The sequence below is a fragment of the Eptesicus fuscus genome, chromosome 1 (genome assembly GCF_027574615.1).
Source record: "Eptesicus fuscus isolate TK198812 chromosome 1, DD_ASM_mEF_20220401, whole genome shotgun sequence".
Lineage (NCBI taxonomy): Eukaryota > Metazoa > Chordata > Mammalia > Chiroptera > Vespertilionidae > Eptesicus > Eptesicus fuscus.
The window spans coordinates 111,186,987-111,212,835 of NC_072473.1; the positions used below are offsets into that span (position 1 = coordinate 111,186,987).

Sequence of the window (25,849 nt, forward strand, 5' to 3'; positions counted from 1 at the left end):
GATTTCTGTACCTACTAGTAGGGCAAGTGCTAAAGCCTTTTCCAGCAACATTCTTCATGTCTCTGCAATTGCAAGAGAGATAATATAGGTAAACTCCTTGTGGGCAAGCTCCATATCCTGTTCTTCTTTATATCTTCCACAGTATCAGTAGTCATTTCATAGAGAGGTGCTTATCTATTCTAATAAAAGGGTAATATGCTAATTAGACTGGGTCGACCAGCCATCTTCTGATGTCCAACTTCCTTTTGCACAAAGCCATGGTGGTGGAGGCAGAGGCAGAGGCAGTTAGGGGCAAGATCAGGCTGGCAGGGGAGGGCAGTTGGGGGTGAACTGGCCTGCAGGGGAGGGCAGTTGGAGGCATTAGGCAGGCAGGCAGGTGAATGGTTAGGAGCCAGTGGTCCTGGATTGCAAGAGGGATCCCAGATTGGAGAGGGTGCAGGCTGGGCTGAGGGACACCCCCGCCATGCATTAATTTCACGCACCAGGCCTCTAGTCCTATATAATAAAAGGCTAATATGCAAATCGACCGAACATCAGAACAACTGGTTGCTATGATGCGCACTGACAACCAGAGGCCAGACCTCAACACAAGAGCTGACCTATCGTGAGGAGTGCACTCCCACAGGGGGAGCACTGTTCAGCCAGAAACTGGGCTCATGACTGGTGAGCGCAGCAGTGGTGGCAGGGGCCTCTCCCACCTCCACCGCAGCGCTAAGGATGTCTGACTGCCGGCTTAGGCCCGTTCCCCATGGGGAGTGGGCCTAAGCCATCAGACGGACATCCCCCGAGGGCTCCTGAACTGCAAGAGGGCACAGGCTAGGCTGAGGGACCCCCCCCCCCCGCCGAGTGCACAATTTTTGTGCACAGGGCTTCTAGTTAACCAATATGCTTTCTTTTATCAGGCAGTAAGAAAAATGCAATTCAATACTATGGTTGCTAGATATCTCAGAGCTAAATTTCCTGCCCAGCTGAAGCAATTCACCTTAGTCTAGATTTTTAAATGTATTTTTATATATTTGTTGCTGTTGTCCTGCCTTCACCATTATATATCACTCTTACTATTCAGGTTTATGAAAATGATCTTCTTGAATAGGCATCTTTATTGTAAGTTATTTTTGAGCTCTTCTGGAAGAATGTAGTTGCATAACTAGTGAGAGAGCAAGAGAGCAAGGGAAGGAGATAATTCTGTTTCTGAATTTCTTATTTGAAGCTTATTAAGCTGAATTGTGGTGTGTTGTTTTTTTTTCATTTTGCTGTGTAATTGTATTGCAGGTATTTCAGTAATGCAAGCTGGGGGCTTTGGTTTTTATAGGCTTCAGCAATACTCAGAAGTAAACAAGTTCTGCTGAGACTACTCTTAATACATAAACAAAATAATAATGAATACTTGGATCTCCTTATATTTAATTGTTTTCTTTACAATTAAAAGGACATAGTGATGTATGAAATGTGTTGTTTTCTTATTGCATCCCTGCAGTGTACAACTGATGAACTTTGGATTCAGTGCTAGCTTTGAGGTTTGGGAATCTATTGATACTTCAGCTTCTGTTTGTCCATGCTGAAATGCCATGGTCTGCACTGTGTTGTTTGCTTAGTTGATGTGAAAAGCATTTTTCTCTTAGCTTGTCTTTTTCCAGATATTATTTTGGAGAACAAGGAGAAGGGGTAATGCTTACAATTGAGTATGGTTTCTGCAGTGAGTAAAAGTATTAATTTATTGGAAAACTGAGGAGACTTTACTACAAAATATTTTATCTGCTTAAATTTGGGCATATAGCAATCATTTAGAAAAACACTCTGGGGAAGTTTATAGAGTAAATATAAGCAACATGTCTTACAAAGCTCTTATATATTTAACTTTATAACTAATACTACTCACTAATTTGTAAACATAAAATGAATGTTTTTGAGGAGTAATAGAATAGAGTTTTGAGAAGCCCTGTCTTTTTTTTGGCATGACTTGAATTGGCCTTATTTTATACTAGTGTCCCGGTGCATGGATTTGTGAACCTTCAAAGAAAAATAATTAGAAGAAATATTTTAATATCACTATTCATCCTTTCTCTATAATAGAAATGTCAACCAAATTCACAATTGACAATGACAGATCAAAGCACACACGTGCAATTGACGCTAGTGAGAGCTTTATATGTATGTCACATGCGTGAGTCAACTTAGCCTTTTATATATATAGAATAAACTTGTTTATTTAGACCTGCTTTCTGATATTGCTAAACTTTTTTCCCAGTCCAGTGAAGCACCCCAACTTCTCTTTCAGATAATTGTCAGCAACACAGCAGTAAATATCAACACGAAGCAGATTATTATTATAGATCACGCAGGAAGAACAAAGGGTAAAATATTTAATTGCAGCAGTGTTTGACTATATTCTGTGCAGTGAGAAAGCCTGAAGTCATTTTCAAGGTCCACCATTTCTTACTTCTTTTTAGTTGGGTCAAGTTTCTAAGCTTTCTAAATCTCCATTTTCCAGCTAATGAAAAGAAAATAGGAATCTACTGAGTCTCTTATCTACCTACTCCAGGACTTCTGTGACGATCAAATGATATGAGGCACGTGAAAATGCTTCAGGGACATTTGGTTAAAGTGTAAATTGTTTCCACCTAGCTATAAAGCAAGTTGTGTTCCTAAGCTAAAGAAACTCCAAGGGGCTAGACCAGTGATGGGCAACCTTTTGAGCTTGGTGTGTCAAACTTCGCCAAAAAACTGAGCATAACTCGGGTAGTATGTCACTTTGAGGAAGAAACATTATTTCACGATATTTATAGTTTAAATAACACAAATGTATAATTGTTATATATAATTGTATTTAATAAACCTCAGTGGCTGCGTGTCATCAGAAATTGCTATGCGTGTCAGTGCTGACACGTGTGTCATAGGTTCGCCACCACTGGGCTAGACACTAGGGAGAGGAAGCTAGGTGTTGCTACGTGACGTCATTACCCTGTGCCCACAGTGACCGTTTCTGGGCTGGGCTGGGCTGTGGGCTGCATTTTGCGCCATGGGGTCTTGGTAGCATCGGCTGTTGGCTGCAATTTGGTGGGGTGTCGCTCCAGGGTGGTAGTGGGGCCTGTGTCCCACTTAGGGGAAGCCAAATGTTGGTTTGTTGGCGCCAGGTCCGTGGTGTGTGTCATGTCAGCTCCTGAATTGAGTGTCTGCCCCCTGGTGGTCAGTGCATGTCATAGCTACCAGTTGGATGGACACTTAGCCACATATATATGACTGCTAACATCATCACTGAGATAGGAGATATGGAATTAAGATATCAAAGAAACTTAATGTTTGGATTATCAGTAACATAAGAACATGCTTAATAAATAGCTAAATCCATTGTTGGATAGGACAGTATTCCCATAGAGCAGAGATTCTCAAAATAGTTAGCAGACTAGCAGCACCAGCTCTACCTGGGAACTTGTTAGAAATGTCAATTCTCAGGTCACACCCTAGAACATCTGAATCAGAAACTCTTGGGGTGTGTCTGAGAGTCTGTGTTTTAAGAAGCCTTCATGGTTATTCTGATGAACAATAAAGTTTGAAAATCATTGATTTAGAGAAAACCATGCCTATCCAGGAGAATATCAACTAAAGAGGATATTTCTCAGTTTCAGAATTCTCAGCAGTTGGTCCCTCAATGCTTCTTCCTTACTTTTCCTCACTTTTCAAATGGCCTTATTCTTGGGTTATTGTCTATGTTCTGATATGGTAGAAAGAAGGTTATTATGTTTCTCCCCCCAAGGAATACCACAATGCTTATTAGCTAATATGGCTTAATTACAGATAAGGCTCTGAAACATACTGCACAAAAGACAGCAGTTTAATTCTTTTTAACCCAATATTTATCAAAATTCTTTGACCACAGAACCCTATTTTTGTTGAGCACATAGAAACTTCTCATAGAACATTACATTACAGATAGTTGGGCAAAATAACATCAGCGTCCAAATGTATGAAACAATAAAAAAACAAAAACATTTTCCTATTATAACCCTTTGGAGACATTAGTGACTTTTTTAATAACCCAAGAGCTCTATTGTAGATGTTCTAAGCTGCTACAAGTGGACTTTCATAATTTTATATGCAGCAAGTGTGGGTACATTAAAGTGTGTGTGTATATGTGTATATTTATAATATTTATTAGTTCTAATGTATATATTTATAGTATGTGTTATATATTAGTTTTTAACAATAGAAATATGTGTATGTCCATATATATCACATATTCAAACATGTTTCACATTTATATGAGTCAATATTGGCTTCTAAGATGTTGGCTTAATGAGATAAAAATTAAAAAAGGAAAAATTAATTCAAAAACTTATAAACCATTTTATAATGAAGTTCAATTTTAATATTTAACCAATTTATATAAATAATATTTAAAATTCCTTCACTATAATTAATTACTTGTTAGTATTTTAAGCACCATTAACATCTTCTCTTATTGTCTATTACTTGTTTTACTTTATCCTCCTAATTTACCAGGAAAAATGACTTGCCCGATTTCTTTTTATCATTTTAATGTTGTAAATAAAATATAACAGCAGTATGGCAAAGTAAAACATTTAAAATGTACCAACCAAAAAGTGTGTTGCTCCAAGCCTTTTCATAAAAGAGAAATTACTTTAAATGTTTAGTCATTATGTTTCTAAAGTGAATTTTCATTATGAGAGACCTTAAAGTAAGAAGCTTGTGATGGTAGACATGTGTCTCTTGATTAGATAAACGGATCTCCCTAAGTAAGCACTGGCTTATTGCCAGTTGAAAAGGGAGCAATAATTCTTTTATCTTTTCAGTTATTTGTAAGGATAAGATTAAAGCCTGAATCGGCTTCTTTATCCTCTGCTATTTCACCTATCATACCACTGAGCTGTGGGAGCAACAACTGTTTAACAATATCCAGTTCTAAGAAAAGAAGTGTCCTTGGCTCTTTAACATTGTATATAAGTTCCCTCTCTAGGCACATGATAATTTACATTACTCACAATATCAAGAATTTATCGTATATAATGCATTACTTTTGTGGAGAGGTAAAGTGGTAAAACATATTTTGTAATCTGACATATTTTAATACTTAATTCATAGCAACAATTTTAGTTCTTTTTAAAAGAATTAATAAAGAGAAATAAGTATAATATTTTTTATATTTTGTACTGATTTTATTTTCTAAACATACTAAATTTCCCTTTTTATTTTTCAAAATACCTCTGAAATATTTAGCAACCCAAAATATTCCTAGAAAAACTGATGAACAGAATTGGAAAATAACTTAGCCATGATCTAAAGGTAATCAGCATCCAAGGCACTTAAATCCCAGTCTAGCACTCTTTCTAATAAAATCCTGAAATCATATTAAAATTTAGACTTATTCCCACTTTGTCTAGGAACAAATGCATGAGAAGTCAAAGTATGAATAGCCTGTAACCTGATTCTAAACAGTTGATTCATTTCAACACTGGATTTGTTATTATTGTTATTTTCCCTATCATATTGTCTTTAAAAGTATAAGTATACTTTTGAGTCCTACATGCCCAATTGTCCAGTCACTTATAAAATTCAGATTCCCAACTATCTTCAGCAAGTATCTATAACACTTTATTTTTAAACAGCTGTGGGAAAACCTGAATGATGTTATATTGAATAGAATTGATGAGTTTATATTATTAAAGTGTTTACCTGATGTATCCAGTTATTGGTTTGTATTTGAAGTCTTTAGATTTATATACTTACCTCCAAATAAATTTGCAATATGGAAAAGAAACTGAACATAACTTTTGTTCATATCTTACTTTTTAAGTACTGAAAAAGTCAAACCCTAGTTCCCAGGCCTGCAAATCATCATCCTACTTTTCACCATCTCAAAGTATGTACATTCTCTGGTCATTTAAATCAATCTCCACTACTACTGAGCTTTTGTCGTGTAGTCTTTTGTGAGGTGGTGTGTATAGTGTATGTGAATTTTTATTTGCCTGTGCTCTTAGTGGAATGAAATGCTTGAGAACAACACTCCTTACTAGTATGTGATACAGTTCATTTTTTTTCATTGTTTTTCTCTCTGCTTTGTGATAGTGTGAAGCTACAGCACTCAAGACATTTGAGGTCTGAGTAAATCTGCTTCCAAATGGCACTACTGTTTTTAAGAGTCTTTTTTAGCATTGTAATGAGAATCACAAAATGTACACAACCAACTATTTCAATGAGCTCCACTTCCATCCATTCTTTATGTCTATCAGGTTTTGCTGGACTGTTCTTTTGTCAGGTCATGGTTGTTTATGTTTCAACTCTAGTAACCCAACTCCTAATAATATGACAATGCTTCTCCCAAACCATTCAGCAAAATTCTATTGTGCCAACAGTTAATAAAAAGCTGAGCTAAGAGAGGACAGGTTTGTACTAATTGTTCTGCTTCGGTAAGGATGAAAGTCTTAATACATATAAAGCACTTCGAACAGTGCCCGGCACATGGTAAATACACAATAAAGTTACCTGTAATTATTCAGGTGTACGTGCTGTAAAAAAAAAAAATGGACATTCAGTTCCCTTGTCTTACTTGTTCTCAAGTCACCCAAGATCCCTAGATACTTAACAAAACATCTCATTTTCCATAAATATATCTTAAATAGCTTCTGGACATGCCTAATAGCCAGTTGATGTGAAATAAACTTAGAAGGAAACTAGTGGCCCAGACAGTAGAAATATTTGAACTAGCTCATTCCTCAGTTTAGTTAATGTCAAAGTATTGTGAGGTAATTGTGTACTGGTTAGGAATGTGAGCTCCAGATCCAGAGCACTTCAGTTCCAAACCCTCCTCTGCTATATTAGATCTGTCAGCTTGCATGTGTTTCTTTAATTCTCTGTGTCTCAGTTCCTCAGTAAAACACTGACCACCTAAGGTTGTTTATTGTGAAAATTAAATGAGTTAATGCAAATAAGGCACTTTGAACAGTGTCTAGCACATGATAAACACATAATAAAGTCAGTTGCTATTATTCAAGTTGGTGTGGTGTGAAAAAAAGGGAAAACCATTTCACAAAGTACTATAAGGCCCTTAAAGGGGTTTTGTCATTTTGACTACTTTCAAGATAATAATGGAAAATATAATTTTATGGAGGCCTCAACCTGGTCTTTAAATATGTGTCAGCAATTGTCACATGCCAAATACATGTGCTAAAACTGTATATACAATTATTCTCCAGCACACTCATAAATGGTAAGAATTAGTTCACTTCTAAAGGTCATTTGACCTTATATTCTAGAGTCTAGTATGTAAAGTCAATGTAAAACATGAAACAAAATAAAACCAATTACATTCTCCAGTTATATTTAGTAGAAAAATAACTGGAAAAGATTGGCACAGTGATGTTTTATACTACCTAGTTTATTTCACTGTGTCACTTTATTAACTACTAGAGGCCCAGTGCACAAATTCATGCACCAGTGGGGTCCCTCTGCCTGGCCTGTGGGATCAGGCCAAAATTGGCTCACTGACATCCCCCGAGGGGTCCAGGATTACGAGAGGGTGCAGGCCAGGCCGAGGGACCCAATCAGTGCACGATCCGGGGCTGGGGAGGAACACAGGAGGTTGGCCAGCTGGGGAGGGACTGTGGGAGGGCTCCAGGGTATGTCCAGCCCATCTTGCTCAGTCCCAATCAGCTGGACCCCAGCAGCAAGCTAACCTACCTGTCAGAGAGTCTGCCCCCTGGTGGTCAGTGCACATCATAGCTACTGGTCGAGCGGTTGACTGTCTGCCCCCTGGTGGTCAGTGCACGTCATAGTGAGCAGTTGAGGAACCTTAGCATATCATTATCATATTACGCTTTGATTGGTTGAACGGCTGACCGGCCGACTGGCCAACTGGACACTTAGCATATTAGGCTTTTATTATATAGAATTTTTTTCTAGAATTAAATTTTTTTGCCTTATATAAGAGACATAAACTGGACACATTTTATTTTTCAAAAAGGCATTTTCTGAAATTTCCTAATTTTCAGGGAAGGCAAATGAAGCTAGAATAAATCTGTTTTATTTTATTTTTTCCTCACTAAAATAAGGAGTCAACCAATCAAAAGACACCTACTAGACTATCACTATGACCCTTGAAACCTTTTTTGGTTAATATAGAGGGTATATGTTTTCAAAGAACACTACATCTCTACAAGTGCACTATTCTCCCAATAACTCTTGTTCCAACTGTTGAAACTGACTTGAGGAGTTCAAATGGACAGATTTTAAAATTACTAATTAACTTTTTCCTGTTCTTTGCTTTGCTTTATTTTTTTCCTTGTTTTAGATTTGGAGATAAGCATTCTCTGGTAGAGATCATATTTCATATTCTTCTCTGTAAAGTTATGAGACTTTATGGTTGAGGGATTGATTTATTTTAAAACATAAAACCTCCACTTATCATTTTATCTTCTTTAAACTAACCCCATTTCTAGTCATATTGTTTGTGGATAGCCTTGTTTAGGTTCTTTAAATACCAGGAACAGTTTCATCATCATCAAATATTAACTTCTCACTGAAAGCAGGTAAGCTTAACAAGGTTACTATATTTACTAAGTTAGACTGAGACAGGATAATTTTAAAATACATATATTTTTAAAAGTAATCTCAGTACTTTTATCTAGAACTCTGTCAGTTCTGTTCAAATCCTTGAAACACATTCTGGATGAAACTTAATATACTTGGTAGATATTCAGGCCAGGTAGAATAGATCTTTATTTTTAAAAGAAAAAGAATTTGTATCAGTAAATTGCTCTTCTTATGTCTGGAGAACAAAACAAACAGTAAGTTGGCCTAATTTTCAGATGCTTTTAAAAAAGACTCCCTGGGCTAAAAACACCACTTCACTTTATTTAAATACACAATGCATTTGGAGTTTTGAGCTCTTTTTTTTTTGGGGGGGGGGGGTTAGGGGTAGTTGTCTGATACTCTAAAATGCCTACACTTTTAATAACAAATTAGCACAAAGGTTTCAGTAAGACTTTTGTTAATAAAAATATACTATCATTAACAAAATGTAGATGTAGTCTGTGCCTCAAAATATTTTAATGGCAGTCCATATCAAGTAAAACTTTCTGCTTAGAAATTGTATATTTAGTGTTGGGTAGGAATATGAGGAAAATGCTTATTTTAAAGTGAATAAATTTTGCTCTCTTTGGGGATTAAAACATGATTTCACACTTATGAATTTAACCAGATCCTGTAAACAGCCATTTTGATATCATGCTTTTAAATTTCTTTATCTGAAAGAAGATTTATGTTTAGCAATGGAGGGGCTGATTTTCATCTTTGTGCCTCTAATTTAAAAATGCAGAGGTAAATCAATAACTATATCTGCCCTTTATGTAACCGCTGGGTGGAGGGTTACATGTCTGGCTATAGAGTTGTAATTATTTAATTTATTCTTAGCAGCATACTGAGCTCTGAAAAGATAAATTGTTTAAATCTGAAAAATAATCAGTACTTTTCTCACCTTATACCCTCCTCCTTATAAGTTTGCAAGATATTTGTCTAAATTTAATTTTTCTTTGTAACTTTATTTTTATAGAGACAGGAAATTTAATTTTGCCAAGTGGAAACCCCAACGTTTAAGATGAGTGCAAAGCTAATACCCTTAGGAATTGAGGGGATTGCCAAATATGTTACTTCCCAAGTTTCAATACAGTTAGAACTCACTTGAGACCCTTAAGACATGGAAAACCTAAGCTAACTGGCATGGGTTCAAGGGACAGAAGTTATACTGTAGGAAATCCAGTTAGACAGATAAGACTCAAAGTTGTAACTTCAGAAGTTGCCTAAGAAACATTCAAATAAAAGAAGAAAGCTCCAGCAGTCATATGGAAATAACTGACAAAACTTACAGCTTTGGCAAGGGGTGTTGGGAAGATAATTGTGGAATCTGTCTTTGTAGCAATCATAGGAAAATATCCATTTTGTTAGCTTTTGGAAAATCAAGTAGGCAGATCTTCAAATAACGTCGTTTTGTTACAAAGTTGAGGGGTGCAGGGGGCAGGGAGGGGGGACTGATTCCTGGTCAGTGCCACTATCTCTGTGGAGTTAGCATGTTTTCTCCGTGTCTGTGTGGCTATTCTTTGGATCCTCTGGTTTCCTTCACATCCCAAAGATGTGCATGCTAGGTAAATTGGGGGAATTAGGGTATCTAAATTGTCCCAGTCTGAGTGAGTGGAGGGTGTTAGTGCCCCTGTGATAGAAGGGTGTCTTGTCCAGGGTGAGTCCCACCTTGTGCCCAGAGCTTCTGGGAGAGGATCTGGCCACCCATGACCTTGAACTAAAATAAGTGGGCTGGAAAAGAATTATCTTACTTGTTTTGATTCATCTTTCTTATATGTATGTTTAGGCCCATTTATTTCCATGTTTAGTATTAGAAGTGTTTTGGGGTTTTTATTTAGAAGTTTGGTGATTTTTTTTGTGACCAGAAATATGCTGTAGGAACTGAACTCTTGTTTATATAAATTAGCCTCTGGTTAAAATTGGTTTCCTTATACGTCATTTCACTTAAAGATTCAGTTTCCAAGAATCTATTGACAATGTTAAGTGAGAACTTGCTGTATAAGCAAAAATATTAAGTGTCATTTCAAAGGGAGATCCAGTTCTTTGGAGTTCACTATATTTTCTTATTTAGGAGAGAAAGAGAAATGAAAAATATGATGGAAAACTAACTTGACTCATAAAATGCCACAGGATTTGGTATGGGTTTGAGTAAGAGGGAATTGAATTAGATCAGTATTTTTATGAAGATACTCTAATGAGATATGTTAAAATGTATTAAAAAGAGGGATGGGTATCTCGGTTGGAGTGTCATTCCATACACCAAAAGATTGTATGTTCGAATCCGGGTCAGGTCACATACCTAGGTTGCGGGTTTGAACCTGTTCAGGGAGAGTACAGGAGGCAATTGATCGATGTTTCTCTCTCACATCAATGTTTCTCTCTCCCTTCCTCTCTCTCTCTCAAATCAATAAATCCTTTAGTGAGGATAAAATAAGTAAAGAGGAATGGTTTATGTGATTAAACTATGTTGGGAAATGCTGAGTTAACAAAAGTAAGCAGGTTTCTTTACTGTAGGACATATGAGAGAGAACATTTACTATGCTCTGGTGTGTTATCAGACTACAAGAAAGTAATATAGTTTGCCATTTCTTATAAGTATTTAACCAGGAAACTCAGTTTTTGAGGCTTATTGGGAATAGAGGTCTGTGGTACACACTCTGGCAAATGCTGGACTAAATGATGTCTAAGAGTATTTCCAGCTTTACTATTTAATATTTCTGTGACATGTTGTCTATTATCATAAACTTCCTCAGTGAAGTACCATTTCATTCTTTCTGATATAACTAATTCTGAATCTTTGATAATTCCAGTAAATGAGTTTGCATTGTTAATGAATAAAAAATAATTTTAAGATTGTCTAGAAACTGATTCTGAAATGTCCAAAATTGCCACTTTTGTGAATATATATATATATATACGTATATATATATATATATATATATATATATATATATATATATATATTCTGTAATATGGAGCTATTATAGATTGCCATTTTTCCTGATTATATTATTTTGCTCACTAGAATTAACCATGCCCCCCTACTTCTCTCTGTCTTTTAATATGCATAATCAAGGGTTGACTGGAAAAAAATATGCACATAATGACTATTCAATGTCATTTTACATGTTTTGAATAAGTATCTGCATAGATCTTATGTGTGCATAGAGAAACATAATGCTTAAGCAGTCATTTTCCTAGGCTTCAATAGATGACTGTTGCTTGAATTTGAGTATTCCACAGACAGAGCTGAAGAAAAAAAAAAGTTAAGTTGCCCTCCTCATCCCCAGACACATATATAAAAACAATAAAAACATAAAAGCCTAATTTCCCTGTAATAATTCATATGTTCAAAACTTTTGTATAGAGTCAGTAGTTAGGCATGGTGGTCACTCACCATACCTGTCTTCATCCTAACCTAAACGAGGAGCTCTGGCAGGCATCAAAGTCATTTGAATATACACTTGCACCACTCTGGGTGGGAAAGCTGAGTGGCTGACAGGATTGGGAGGGAGCCCTGTGAAGCTTTTGGTGGGAGGAGCCATGAAATAAAAAACTGCTTTCCCTAACAGTCTACTTCCTTAAATTCCTTGTAGCTGGTCAGGTAAGCTGGGACTGAGAGTACCTTCTGATTTGCTCTGGGCAACTGAAGGCCAAGTAAAACCCAGGCTGATTCCATGGAGAGGGCTGCTTACAACTTTAAGGTAAAGGGGGTAAATTGAGTTTTGGAGAATTTGACTCTATTTAGCTCAATTCACCAGGGTAGAAGAAGAAATAGGGAGAGGGTTGATAGATAATATATTGTATTGAGCATACTTACACTAAAAAGTTATTTGTTGTTTATCTGAAATTCAAATTTGATTGGGAGTCCTGTATTTTCATTTGATAATTTGGCAACCCTAGATAGGATCCTAAGCAGAAACCCTAGCTAGGAAGAAAGGGTGCAAGTAGCTGGTATCCTCTTTGTCCTTGTTGTAAATCGTGGTGGTAGGTGACTGGATGGGTTGTGCAGAAAAGAGAAGTGAGGGAACCCTACAAGCAGATTTGACTGACTTTTGTCTGAGATACCCTTTTATGTTATTTCTTAACAAATTCTATATAGTAAGTGGATTTTGAAGTTGCATGATTTTATGTGTATTTCATTTCTTAGAGTAACACATTGAATGTCATGATTTTTCTTTCCCTTTTTTTGTGCTATATTTTAATGACATTTTATGTTCGCTGCCATCAACTACTTTAAAGACAACTTCCATGAGTACTTAGCATCAGAAATGCCTTCTGACTTTTGGTAACTTAATATAAGTGTAATTTAATTGTCTCTGGGTTTTAATTTGATTCTGGCTGTCTATTTGGAAACAAATGATGAATTATTGGGTAGCTTATTATTGAACAGATACTCAGTTAATATTTTTCTAAAGAGATTGAAGGTGTTTGATTAAATCAGGGGAAATTGGGTTAGGGGAAGGAAGCATATATGGGGTATTGGTGAGGCAGGCTTGGTTTCACTGTGAACAGCAACTATGATATTTTGTTATTTGCCCTTCAAAATTTTCAAGTGAAAAATTTAAGGTCATGATTATTTGAAAAATAAATGTTTAATATGAATGCAGCTGGATATGTGTCTTGAAGTACAGGGGAACATATTTCTTTTAAGAAATCAGTATATGCAATAGAGATACACAAGAAGGCCCCACCTCTTTGATTATCCCCAAACCAGGTATTCCACCTTTGTCCAAGTAGCTTATGGGAATTTGACTTGCAACTTGTTCTGAAAAATGTGGGGTGGGAGTGGAGCAGTTTGAGAAGGCAGTTTATTCTAAACCAATCCTGGACCTTCAGTGCTCCCCCTAGGCAGGCCCAGATGCTCTTTAACTATGAATATTTTGAAGGTCCCTTTATTCAGCTTTGTAGGGTCCTGTTTCCTGGGGGTTCCTGTGACCACAGACCCTGCAATTAGACCAGAGTTGGTGTCTGTATACTTTATGGATTCTTGATATTTCTGGTTCAGTTATACTGAATTACCAGAAATTTTCAACCATATGGTCACATCTCTGAGTATATATTCATCGCAAAAAAGAAGATATAAATTAGTTATTTTCTGGGGCTGCATAGGATAACGGTTCATTTGGAACAGACAACCAGGAACAACCTTGGTCACGTGTTGGTTATGATTCTCCTCTTGGAGCAAGATAAAAGAACTGATGAAATAGCAAGAGAAAGAATTAGGCTTCTAAGGCAGACTTAGTGTAAGGCCCTGTAAGATTATTTTTACAAAGTTTATTCATTCAATCAGCAAACTTTTATGGAGTGGTCACTATTAACCAGGCATAGAAACATTCCTGAAGATTCAAAGATGAGGAAGATATAGCCCTGCCTTTAGATAAGCTCAAAGTCTAATGGGGAGATAGGCATGCAAACAATTTATCACAGTGTACACAGTGATAAGTACAACCATAAAACTAAGTACAAGGTGCAGCTGGAGTCACAAAAGAGGGAAAGATAAATAGCAATGGGGGTGGGGAGATGGGCTCAGGAAAATTTTTACAGAGGAAGAGTCATTTGAACAGAAAATCCATATTGGGTAGTGAGAATCTGAAAACTTGGCTTCTGTCCTTAGTGCTGCTTGTTAATTAGAACAAGCCACCTCATCTCTTTCTCCGTAAGATAAAGGTGCACAAGATGTTCTTTAAAATCTGTTTCAGCCCTAAACGTTGCAATTTTGGTAAACAAGTTATCTTAGTGGGCTATTTCAGAACAATGATGTGATTGTTGAGCCTATTACTCCCTTCATCTTTTGGAGGTCACAATTTGAAAGCTTTCTTGAGACAGATAGGCAAGAAAATTATTCTGCCCTTCTCCCAGCTTCTTATGTATTCAAACTTGGTTTCTGGTTTGCTCCAAAGTCATTGCCATGTATATGTATATCAGTGCTGACTACATTGGAGGGTGTGTGTACTTGGCTGGCCCTCTCCATGGGGTCTACGTGTTTAGCCTCATTAATTTTGCCTTCAATATATACAGGAAATGGTTTATTATAGACTTAAAAATTCTTGTCTGCATTCCAAATTTAAATTAAAACTTATATGTAAGATTTTAAAAATGCTCTTTGTGTGTCTGTGTGTGTGTGTGTCTCTGTGTGTGTGTGTGTGTGTGTATATATATATATATATATATATATATATATATATATATATAAATATTCATAGATGGTAAAATATTGGAGGAGAAAATAATACCGATTATATTTATTTTTATAAAGCAGAACTCTAAAAAGAAGAAAGTGGGGAATTTGCCATTCTCATGCTGACATCTGGCTGATAGTTTATATTGATGTGACTCACTTTTAGCTCTTTGTGATTGTTTCTAGCCTTTAATAGGTCTGCGATGGTTGTAGGAACCCAACAACCTAGTATGTATGATTTGTAATTTTAAAATTGCTGTTACTTCCTCTGAGAGGTCATGTCTATGCATGTAAGTAGTTTTCAGTGGGTTAATATAAAATCAATAGGATTCTTTCTTTTAATAGATGATCATTTAAATGGAATAACTTTTTTTTCATAGAACAAATCATCTGTTTGTTGCCTTTATTTAACATTTAACTTTGAACTCTTGGTAGCCTAGCAGAGCAGTAAGATATCTTTGAAAATGTAATCGAGTTACTGTATTTGACAGGACTTCCCCCTATAATTCCAAATGTATTTAAAAAAAGCAAGTCATTTTGCAAACAGCTGTTTCTGTTAAGAAACTGATTGACAAAGTGTCATTTTCAGCTTCATAGGGTCCTTTTCTTATTCTGATAGAACTTCCTGTCATGACCATGAAAATACATTTCTCAGGATTTGTCTACCACCAAGTATATGGAAAACCTTATATCTGACAGAATCTCCTAGTTCCCAAGACTTAGGTGGGATTTGAATCTCTACAATGCTACTTTTTTCTCTCAGTCAAAGACTTTGGCTGCATTTGTGTAAAGCTTAAAGATAAGAAAGGGAAACTGATTGAATTTTGGAAGTTTTAGAAATGCTTTTCTACTTTTTCTTTGTCATCAACTTTTTTGATACAGACATATTTTGGAAATTTCATTGGCAATTTTCTCCCCATGCTGCTTTTTGGGTGCATTTTCAAAAAGAGTAGATAAGAGAAGGAAGCTGGAAGATTCATAGGTATAGTAGCACTTATTTCAGCAGAGAATCACTTTCCTATTTAATCACTGTGTTATTTTCTTAACTAAGTTACATAGTCTAGATGACAATGGTTTGTTTTTAAGGCCAAATGAAGTGGAAAAAGAGTAAAATTGAGGCTAGCATAAATATTTTCACTCTAATATTTTTCAATACTTTTACAAATTATGTGTGTATATGTAGGGGAAGAAGAAAAAGATCTGCATGGCTTGACAGGTTTTTGCTGCTGTTTCTAGTATATAATCAGCTCTGCCAGTGGACGGTTACTGTAGTAGATACAACATTTGTAAACCTTTATGACATGGTCTAATATTTTGAACTGAGCTCATGGAAATTCTGCACTTCTTGGTCTTTTAGAGGACATGGGACACTATTGACTTGGCTTGGGAAACCTGAGGTATGATTTTTTTTCAGACCAAGAACCTTTCTGGGCTGTTACAGACCCAGTGTGAGAGGGTATCTTGTGGCTCATTCAAAGTGCTTAGCTGGCTTAAGGACAAGATTAGAACCTTTCTTTAAAAAATCCTCACCCAAGGATATTTTTCCATTGATTTTTAGAGAGAGCGGAAGGGAGGGGGAGAAACAGAGAGAGAAACATCTCTTGAGAGAGACACATTAATTGGTTGCCTCCTGCACGTGCCCCCAACCAGGGCTGGGGATCGAGCCTGCAGAGAGGTACACAACCACGGTACATGCCCTTGACTGGAGTCAAACCTGGGACCCTTCGGTCTGCAGGCCAACGTCTATCCACTGAGAAAAACTGGCTTGGGCAACATTGGAACCTTTTTGTTCATAGACATTTATTTCCCAAAAGACAAAAACAGTAGGTGATTACATATTGTGCTGGGCAGTCCTTTCCCTGCCTCCACCCCACCCCATTTATACATGCTTACCAAAAAGCCCAATTCCCTACAAGGATTAAAGCAAATGTTAGACAATGTCAAAAAAGTTTGCCTTTCCTCCCTCCAAACTCCAATTAAAATGTTTTGGTGTATAATTAAGTCTGGGCCTTTCGAAGACTGAATACTATACAGAGGAGATTTATTATCCTGAGTTCTAAAATTGTTTTGAAAAAAAAAAAACTTAAGGGCCTTGGTTTTCTTTTTGAAATATTGTGTTCCATAGATAACATTCATATAAAATTATTTGGTCTTCTCATTTTCTGTTTGGGTAGAAAATGCAGATATTTTTGTCTTTTATAAACGTTCTTTAACATAAGCAACAGTTTCTGATAAGGTACTATTGCTATGCATCTGCATTTTATAAAATTAAATTATGGATTCTGTCATTCAAAAGACAATAGTTTATAAATCAAGTAAAATTCCATAAATAAGTTTTTAAAAAATGTCATGCTGCCTTATATTCCATAGTTCAGTTTTAAAACCAACTTGATGTAATTTTTAGAGTAATTCTTTCTCTTTTTCTATTTCTGTATAATGTTTTGCTTTGTGGGAAAAAAATGTCATTAGTTTCTCAAGATAAAAGCTTAATAAAAGTTATTATATGTAAAAGAAAATTATATAAAAACACAAAGGCAGGTAGTAATTCTTTATCTGAAGATTGGTAAGACATGACAAATACCCCGTGTTTTCTCTCTCCTTTCCTTCCTATCCCATCTCTGATTGTATTTAATGGAAATGATGTTAAAAATCTAAATTGTAACAAAAGTCAAACTCCTAAGTATTTCTTTCCCCTTTTAAAAAAATGATCGCTTGTTTGGAATTTCTGAATATAAGAGACAGTCCTCATTATACAGCTTTTTTTTCGGGGGGGGGAGGGCGTGTACAAATTGTGTTCTGTATAAATGTCTATGGTTGTGTTTGCCACTTATCTGGGAAAGCTACCAGGGTTGGTTTACAATCCTAAGGCAATCCTGCTCAGCAGGTGCCTAATTTCTTTTTTCATGGCTTGCTATGAAACTGCCCTAAAGTATGGGGATTTGAGCAAGGGTCCTAAATATGAGTATTCAGGAAAAGAGAAAATAGTCTAAGGGGAAAAAGGTCAGGAGTAAGTTATTTAGACCTGGTTAGGGGGCAGGGTTTCCGAATACCGCTGCAATTAGTGATAAAAAGGACTGAAATTCAGAAGAGGAGTCAGAGAGATAGAGATTTAAGATCTGAGCAATTACTCTGATACATGAAATTTCACAAGAATTTCATTCTCCAAGGGAAAAGAGATTAGAGAGGAGATAAATGATTTAGGACCAAACTTTGGGGAAATCTTTAATGTTAGGGTGTGAGAAGAAGAAGAGAAATGCTGAAGTATAAACTAACATGCTTGGCTGTGGAAGACACAAGTATCACTGCTCGCCAGGGTTGTTAATTCTGAGCCAGATAATCTGTTACACTGGGTTGAGACTGGAGAATCTAGGGACTAAAATCCTTGTGACTATCTTTGGCTTGGTGCAGGTTGTGGTAAGTGTAAAACAGAGGCTGATGTTATCTGTTGGAAGGCATATTAATGAGGGAGAATCTTCATTATTGTGATATTTAGTGCATATAAAAATTTATTGCAGCTGTAATATGTGCTGAAATCATATAGCTATTCTTAGACTACTTTTATGAATTTGGAAAGATTGGGTTAATACCATTGTCAACTCTTACTGCTAATAAATTTTCCTTTTCCAGGATTTGCAGAGAAATGTAAAGGTACATTGAAACTAAGACATTATTTTATTTTATAAATCACTTAATTTGATTGAAAATAAATTGATCAATGGGAGAAACAAAAGGACAACCCTGACAGAAAACAAAAGTTGAACCTCTAATTTCTCAAGCTACATTTTAAGTTGTACTCAGCTTCTTGCCAGAGAAAGTAAAATAATAGAGCCAGCTCATCCCAGTGACCTGATATGTAAAAGAGCAGCTGCAGTGCATTTGGTTTTGCATTATATGTAGCTCTATAAAGTTTTGAAGGAGACAACTTGATTCTCAGTGAAATTATAGGAAGTCTTTAGTAACAAGATAACTAAATATGGAGAAGTGATTGTGAGAATCATTTAGAAATCATAAATAAGGAAAATCCACAGCATGTGTTCAAAACACTTGATGAACTAACTCATTTTCTCCTGGATCAAAACAAAAATGTTGCCTTTTTTATTCACCCATCGCTAGCATTTGTGGGGGTGAAAATTGCTTGCAGTTTTGCTTGCCTTAAACAAACTATGGTGAACCCAGTAATCTAAATGAGAGAATCATTAGCTGCTTTATATAATGCTCATGAGATAAACACAACAGGTCACATTTGACAATGTAATAAATATCTGTCCAGTTTTGCTACACATAGTAAACACTATATGTAGTAGCCATGTCAACATTTAGGCAATACTAAAGATGCTTGATTCCACAGGACTGACATATTATTTTGTTTGGACGTGCTTAAACCATCAATAAAACATCCATATAGCTGTGGCTCCAAAATAAACTTTGGTCTCAATTATCCAAGTAATCTAGAGCCATTGTCTCTGAAACCTAAAGAATAACATGGCTACCAGGTAAAGGGATATATTCTATGGTTAAAAGAATGTCAGTGGGTTTCAAGATTTTTTTCTCACATTGTACGGGTTCATGGAAAAGAACTATAGACCCTAAAATGTCCAGACTAATGGGTCTAAAATTTAGAAAATATATTTATGCCTATGTCATATATTTATATATATTCTTTCTCCACCCCTCAATTGAGGGAAAATTTAACATTTTTCCCTTGGTTTTCTCATTGTTTGATACACTTTTATTTTTCTTAGCCATATCAGATTTTTAGAAAAATTAATGAAAATTATTCTAATTCTTCATTTTTAGGGTCGGTGTGCTAGAGAGAATTGCAAGTACCTTCACCCTCCTCCACACTTAAAAACGCAGCTGGAAATTAATGGACGGAACAATCTGATTCAACAAAAGACTGCCGCAGCCATGTTTGCCCAGCAGATGCAGTTTATGCTCCAAAATGCTCAAATGTCATCATTTGTAAGTCACAGCATTTTTTTTAAAAATTGCATCTGTGTACCTTTTTTTTTTTTAAGAATATATATCTACATTGGAATAACCTTGCAGGGCCTTTGGGAAGTTAGTTACAGAAGGATTTAGGACACAAGCTAATATATTAATTGACACTACAAAGCTGCCCTGAATGCGAAGGGAGCAATCAGGTGTGTTCGATTTAAAATCTGGGCTATCTTTAAACATGAATTCAGTTTATAGAAAAAATATCAATAAAGGAAGAGGGGCATTTTAAAATGAGGAGGAGGTTTGATTATTATTACATGATGTAAATCTATGAATTCTATGATAACAGTTTTTCATGGTTTTATTGTTACTTTTTAATAGACTTTTTATTTTGAAATAATTTTAAATTTAAAGAAAAGTTATGAAGATAGTGCAAAAGGTTCCCAAATGATCTCTCACCCAGTTCCTCCCACTGTTAATATTTTTCCATGACATTTTTGTCAAAATTAAGACACTGACATTTACACATTGCTATTAACTAAACTCCAGACTTTATTCAGACCTCATCATTCTTTCTGTTCCAGTGTCCAGTCCAGGGCACCACAGTGCATTTATTTGAATCTGTCCCCCTCTCTCCTCTGGTCTGTGACCATTTCTCAGTCTTTCTCTGTTTCCCATGACCTTGTCAGTCTTGAGGAATACTGGTCAGGTATTTGATGGTGGATTTAATTTAACCTAGCCACAGAGTTTTCCTTTGCAAAAATTAATAAGACTATAGTGTCATTCTAGACCAGTATCTACTATTTTTGTGGATCAGTGAGCTTAGATCCTTTAAAAGCATTTTTTTCCTATTGATAATTCATCTTGTTTTACTACCTTACAATATAAAGTTGCAGTTTAGGCTTTTAGGGGGAATTGAAAACTCCCCTTTCTACTGAATTTATCAGGTCTCAAATTTAGTTCAGTGATGTCTCATTCTAATTCTAGCTGGCCTACTTGTTTTAAACCATTAACAAGATACTAACTTGAAAGGGTTATGTTATCTTAATTTGTTATCTATTTCATCAGTGCTGATGAATGCTGAAAGATAGTATATAGTATTTAGATACAATGAAAATGTAAGTGCAGAGAGGAATTGACTATTTCATTATAAAGTTGATTCTTAGAATTAAAGGAGATATGTGTAGATAGGACACCCCTATCTACATTGATGAGTCACTAAAATTTTGCACTATGATTCTCATTTCCCAGAACATCTAGACAAATTTAAGTAAAAATACATAGATTTCATGTTATATTAGTTTGCAAAAAATATTTGCCTTGTAATTCATTGCTGATTAATTACATCATAAATTAGTTCCCAGAAAGTCACCAGTGAGCTCCTCAGAGCTCCTCTTTGGCCTTCAGGATTACTTTACATGGTTGAACTCCTTCAAACTAGGCTTTCATGCACTGAAATATTTACATTTTTTCCTACTTCTAAAGGGGTAGGGAAGAGAAAGTCTACTAGATATTGAGACAGTATAAACAAAGCCACAAAAGACTGGATGTGTTTGGTGAGTCCAGAAAATGTGAGTAGATGGGGGATAAACCAAAGGAGTTTTTCACCCATCCTTACTACTCTCAGCCTCTCATGGGATGTTCCAGTTTCAGACTGAAAAAAGAATAGGAGCCAGATTTTATCACACACTGAGCTCAGCCTTTTCTATAGACTTGGAGCGTATATATTTTCACAAGTCAAGAGACAGCATCAGGGCAGCAATCAAGTTCCTGTTTCAGGGAATCAGAGCAAGGCCTGGGGTAAAGTAGGGATGGAGACAGAAGGCGGACTATTCATTTTCAATTCAGATCCTAATATAGTCTCTCCATTCCAAGTCTCAACCCTTTATGCATTATCGATCACGATGGCTTACACTGGGAAGTAGGGGGTGGTCTTTTTAAAGACTAATAAGAGATACATTGAGTTTTCTGGCCTCTTGTGCCTTCTAATTTGATTCTCTGTGCTTTCTATAATAGAATACATTTGCCTTATTTCTTCAGTGAGGGTAATTTTAGATTCCAGGCTGTAGAACATGACTGATATGACTCACAGGAATACAATTTATTTTATAGCATATCACAAGATATAAGTCATTACTTATTAGACCCCAGGGAACAATTGGAAATTGTATTTCTAACTTGTGGATTATGTATTTAAAAATAGCTGTTGTGATGTCATAAACTGATAAAAGGTTAATTTTTGAAGTTATTACATGTTAAAAAATTAACCCCACAATGGTTAATATGATCCTCTTTTGAGGTCTAGAAAGTTGCTTTGTAGGCATGTTGGAATTGAACTAGTGATGATTTTAAATGACATTTACCATTATGATTAAAAAGAAATGTTCTTCATTATGGATTTTGATATTACTATAAAAGTAACATGATTTTAATTAACTTCTCTGGTACTTACTCTCCCAAAACAATCCTCAATTCCTTTTAACACCTTCTATAACATGATTATTTTCTCCAAAATAGTCAAGTTTTGTTTAAATTTTCAGTCCTGATGTCTGTATGGTTGTATATTAGACCTATATGAGAGAAACCAAGATGGTGGCATAGGTAAACAACTAAACTGCTGCCTAGCACAACAATTTCAAAACTACAACTAAAAGACAAAACGAACATCATCCAGAACCATAGGAAAGCTGGCTGCGTGGAAATTCTACAACTAGAAGGAAAGAGAAAAGCACACGGAGAATCAGAGGAGCTGTAAAAGGCTGATATATGGAGACACACGTGGGTGGCTGAGTGCCTGGCTGGCTTTCTCTAGCGGGAAAGAGACAAAAGCTCCTGACTGTGCTGAACCCCAGTTCCGACTGTACTGAACCCCAGTTCCAGGCGAGACCCTGGGGACCCAGGCTTATATGGGGGGATTCTGGACTGTCAGGCGGAAAATCAGGGGAACCACGAAAGGCAGAGGTCTGGAGATGCACACATGAGTGCATGAAGAGAGGACTGCCAGCACAGAAGTTCTCCCTGCATAGACACAGCTGATCCTCATGGCCAATTGGCCTGGAGGTCAATTCCTCACAGTGATACCAACAACAATCAAGATTTAACTACAGCAAGGCTGTACACACAGTCCACAAAGGGGTGCACCAAGAGTGTCCACCTCAGGTAACTGGGAAAGCCTAGCCACTGGGCCATATAGGACACCTAGCACACAAAGCTACCCTACCAACTCAGGGAAGCAGCGAAAATGTAGAGACAAAGAAACAGATCACAAACGAAAAAAATGGAGGAAAACAAATGACTGGATATAGAGTTCAAAACCACAGTTATAAGGTTTTCAAGAATTTCCTAGAAAAGGCCAATAAATTTAGTGAGACCCTCGAGGATGTGCAAAAGGACCAACTAAAAATTAAACATACACTGACTGAAATAAAAAATAATATACAGAGATCCAACAGCAGACTAGAGCAGTGATGGGCAACCTTTTGAGCTTGGTGTGTCAAACTTTGCCAAAAAACTGAGTATAACTCAGGTAGTGTGTCACTTTGAGGAAAAAACTAACTCCAAGACTCTAGTCACAAATGTTTCATCCTCAGGAGCAGCAAATGTTTCATTCTCGGGATGCGGCTGCGTGTCATCAGAAATGGCTACGTGTGTCAGTGCTGACACACGTGTCATAGGTTCACCATCACTGGACTAGAGGATCATAAGAATCAAGTCAAAGATTTAAAATACGAAGAAGCAAAAAACACTAAACTGGAAAAGCAAAAAGAAAAAGGAATCCAAAAATCTGAAGATAGTATAAGAAGCCTCTGGGACAACTTCAAGCTTACCAACATCAGAATAATGGGGGTGACAGAAGAAGAGAGAGAGCAAGATGCTGAAAACCTATTTGAAGAAATAATGACTTAAAACTTCCCCCACCTGGTGAAAGAAATAGACTTACAAGTCCAGGAAGCGCACAGAATCCCAAACAAAAGGAATCCAAAGAGGACCACACCAAGACACATCATAATTAAAATGCCAAGAGCAAAAGACAAAGAGAGAATATTAAAAGCAGCAAGAGAAAAACAGTTAGTTACCTACAAGGGAGCACCCATACAATTATCAGCTGACTTCTCAACAGAAACTATGCAGGCCAGACGGGATTGGCAAGAAATATTCAAAGTGATGAATAGCAAGAACCTACAACCAAGATTACTCTACCCAGCAAAGCTATCATTCAGAATTGAAGGTCAGATAAAGAGCTTCACAGGTAAGAAAAAGCTAAAGGAGTTCCTCAAAACCAAATCAGTATTATATGAAACGCTGAAAGGTATTCTTTAAGAAGAGGAAGAAGAAGAAAAAGGTAAAGATAAAAATTATGAATGACAAAGACATATCTATCAACAAGTGAATCTAAAAATCAAGTGAATTAAAAATCTGATGAACAGAATAAACTGGTGAATATAATAGAATCAGGGGCATAGAAAGGGAGTGGACTAACAATTCTCAGGAGGAAAGGGGTATGGGGGGTGCGGGAAGAGACTGGACAAAAATCGTACACCTATGGATGAGGACAGTGGGCGGGGGGAGGTAAGGGCAGAGGGTGGGGTGGGAACCGGGTGGACAGGAGCTATGGGCGGGGGGGAAAGAGGAACAATTGTAATAAACTGAACAATAAAGATTTATTAAATTAAAAAAAAGACCTATATGATATCATTGGCTTGAACTTCAGGTCATTCCACAAAACATACTTTGATCAGTTTCTAGGATAACAGAAGAGCACATCTGCTCTTTGGAAAACTGAGTATGGTTTGCTTACTCTAAGCCCTCAGATAAGGGGAATGTCAGCCTAAATGGGATGGTAGCTAGAGAAGAGATTCTGTTCAGTGTGACTGAATAATGAATAAAAGTCACACCTAGTCAATTGGGAAGGAATGCTTATTGTAGTGGGCAAGTTTATTCACTGTATTTAACAGGCCTGAATTTACATTTGGTAGTATAAATTTCCACCTCTGAAAGCTTTTGTTAGCCCTATGGAGGAAGTTGAGCAAGTGAGAGAAACCGTGTGACTCCCTAATATTTTTCAGTGTTGTTTAAGAGAATTTTTGATGTTCACAACAAAAAATTATAAGTTTAAGAACTCCCCTTGGCGTCATTAGGGAGGCAAACTTGAGCACTGTACAAGAATTTTATGGAAAGTAGACATACTGGATTACTCTCAAACTAAGCTAATGGTTTAAAATTTTAATTTCACAACTAGGAATTCTCATTACAGGGAGAAAGGAGTCTTCCTGCTGGATGCAATATATATAAGTATAAAGTGGACACGGTGTTGTAAGGCTATTAAAATATTTTTTTATTTAGATATTTCACATAATCTAGACCTGTCCATATCTAGTAAATTTCTTTAGTTTCTCTCTCTGAATGTATTGATTCACATGGAGGCAGTTATTTACACATAGGTAAACTTGACTCAGTCAAGTGTATTCACCTGATGATTTATACAGATTATTGCTTTGGCACATTTGGCTCATCATCAAGGTGTGCCAAATCTGCTCTGCTTTATGCTTTTCATGGCTTGCATTCCTCTGGCCAGGTTATGGTGTCCCTAACCACAGAGGTTATAAGCATGGGTTTCATTCCAAGCTTTTCCTTCATCGTAGATAGAATCATCTGATGACTGTCTGGGATTCTCACCATCTTTTAAAATGATTTTTATAATTCTATTTCGTAAGTACATTTATCATAAACAAGCTTATATGTTTATATGACATTAATATAGTAAGAAAGGAAGGTTATGTGAAACTTCAGAACCAAAAGGGGAAAGATAGGAAGTTCCAGTAGATATGAAGAAGGGAGATATACTAATTAATAAATAATATAATTATTGTTAGACTGCAACATTTTTAATGTTTTTCTTTTTTTTTTTTTAAATGGGAGCTATAAGGTATGTATCAGTATATGAAACTTTGTACTAAAACGGTTTTAATTAACTAGAAAGAAAATTGCAAAATATTTATTTACTTTATAATTTTTGAAAGAGTTTAATAGTTAAATAATTTAGTAGTTAATGACAAAAGGATAATATCTTTTCCTCACCAAGGTACATTATACATTGTGCATATTAGCGTCAGAGTACATTTTTTCTAGTTCACATAA

At 36.2% G+C, this 25,849-nt stretch overlaps 1 protein-coding gene across 3 annotated transcripts in view; it reads left to right on the forward strand.

Moving 5' to 3' along the window:
• MBNL3 (muscleblind like splicing regulator 3) overlaps nt 1-25,849 on the forward strand; it is a 69,717-nt gene that overhangs the window by 21,508 nt on the left and 22,360 nt on the right. For 2 of the 3 annotated variants that reach the window (XM_028128822.2, XM_028128825.2), the window contains exon 2: nt 19,568-19,732. In XM_028128822.2, coding sequence (XP_027984623.1) covers nt 19,568-19,732 — 165 coding nt within the window. Of the gene's footprint in view, nt 1-12,215; nt 12,294-19,567; nt 19,733-25,849 lie in introns of those variants that run through there. The other variant, XM_054717787.1, reaches the window with a different exon arrangement.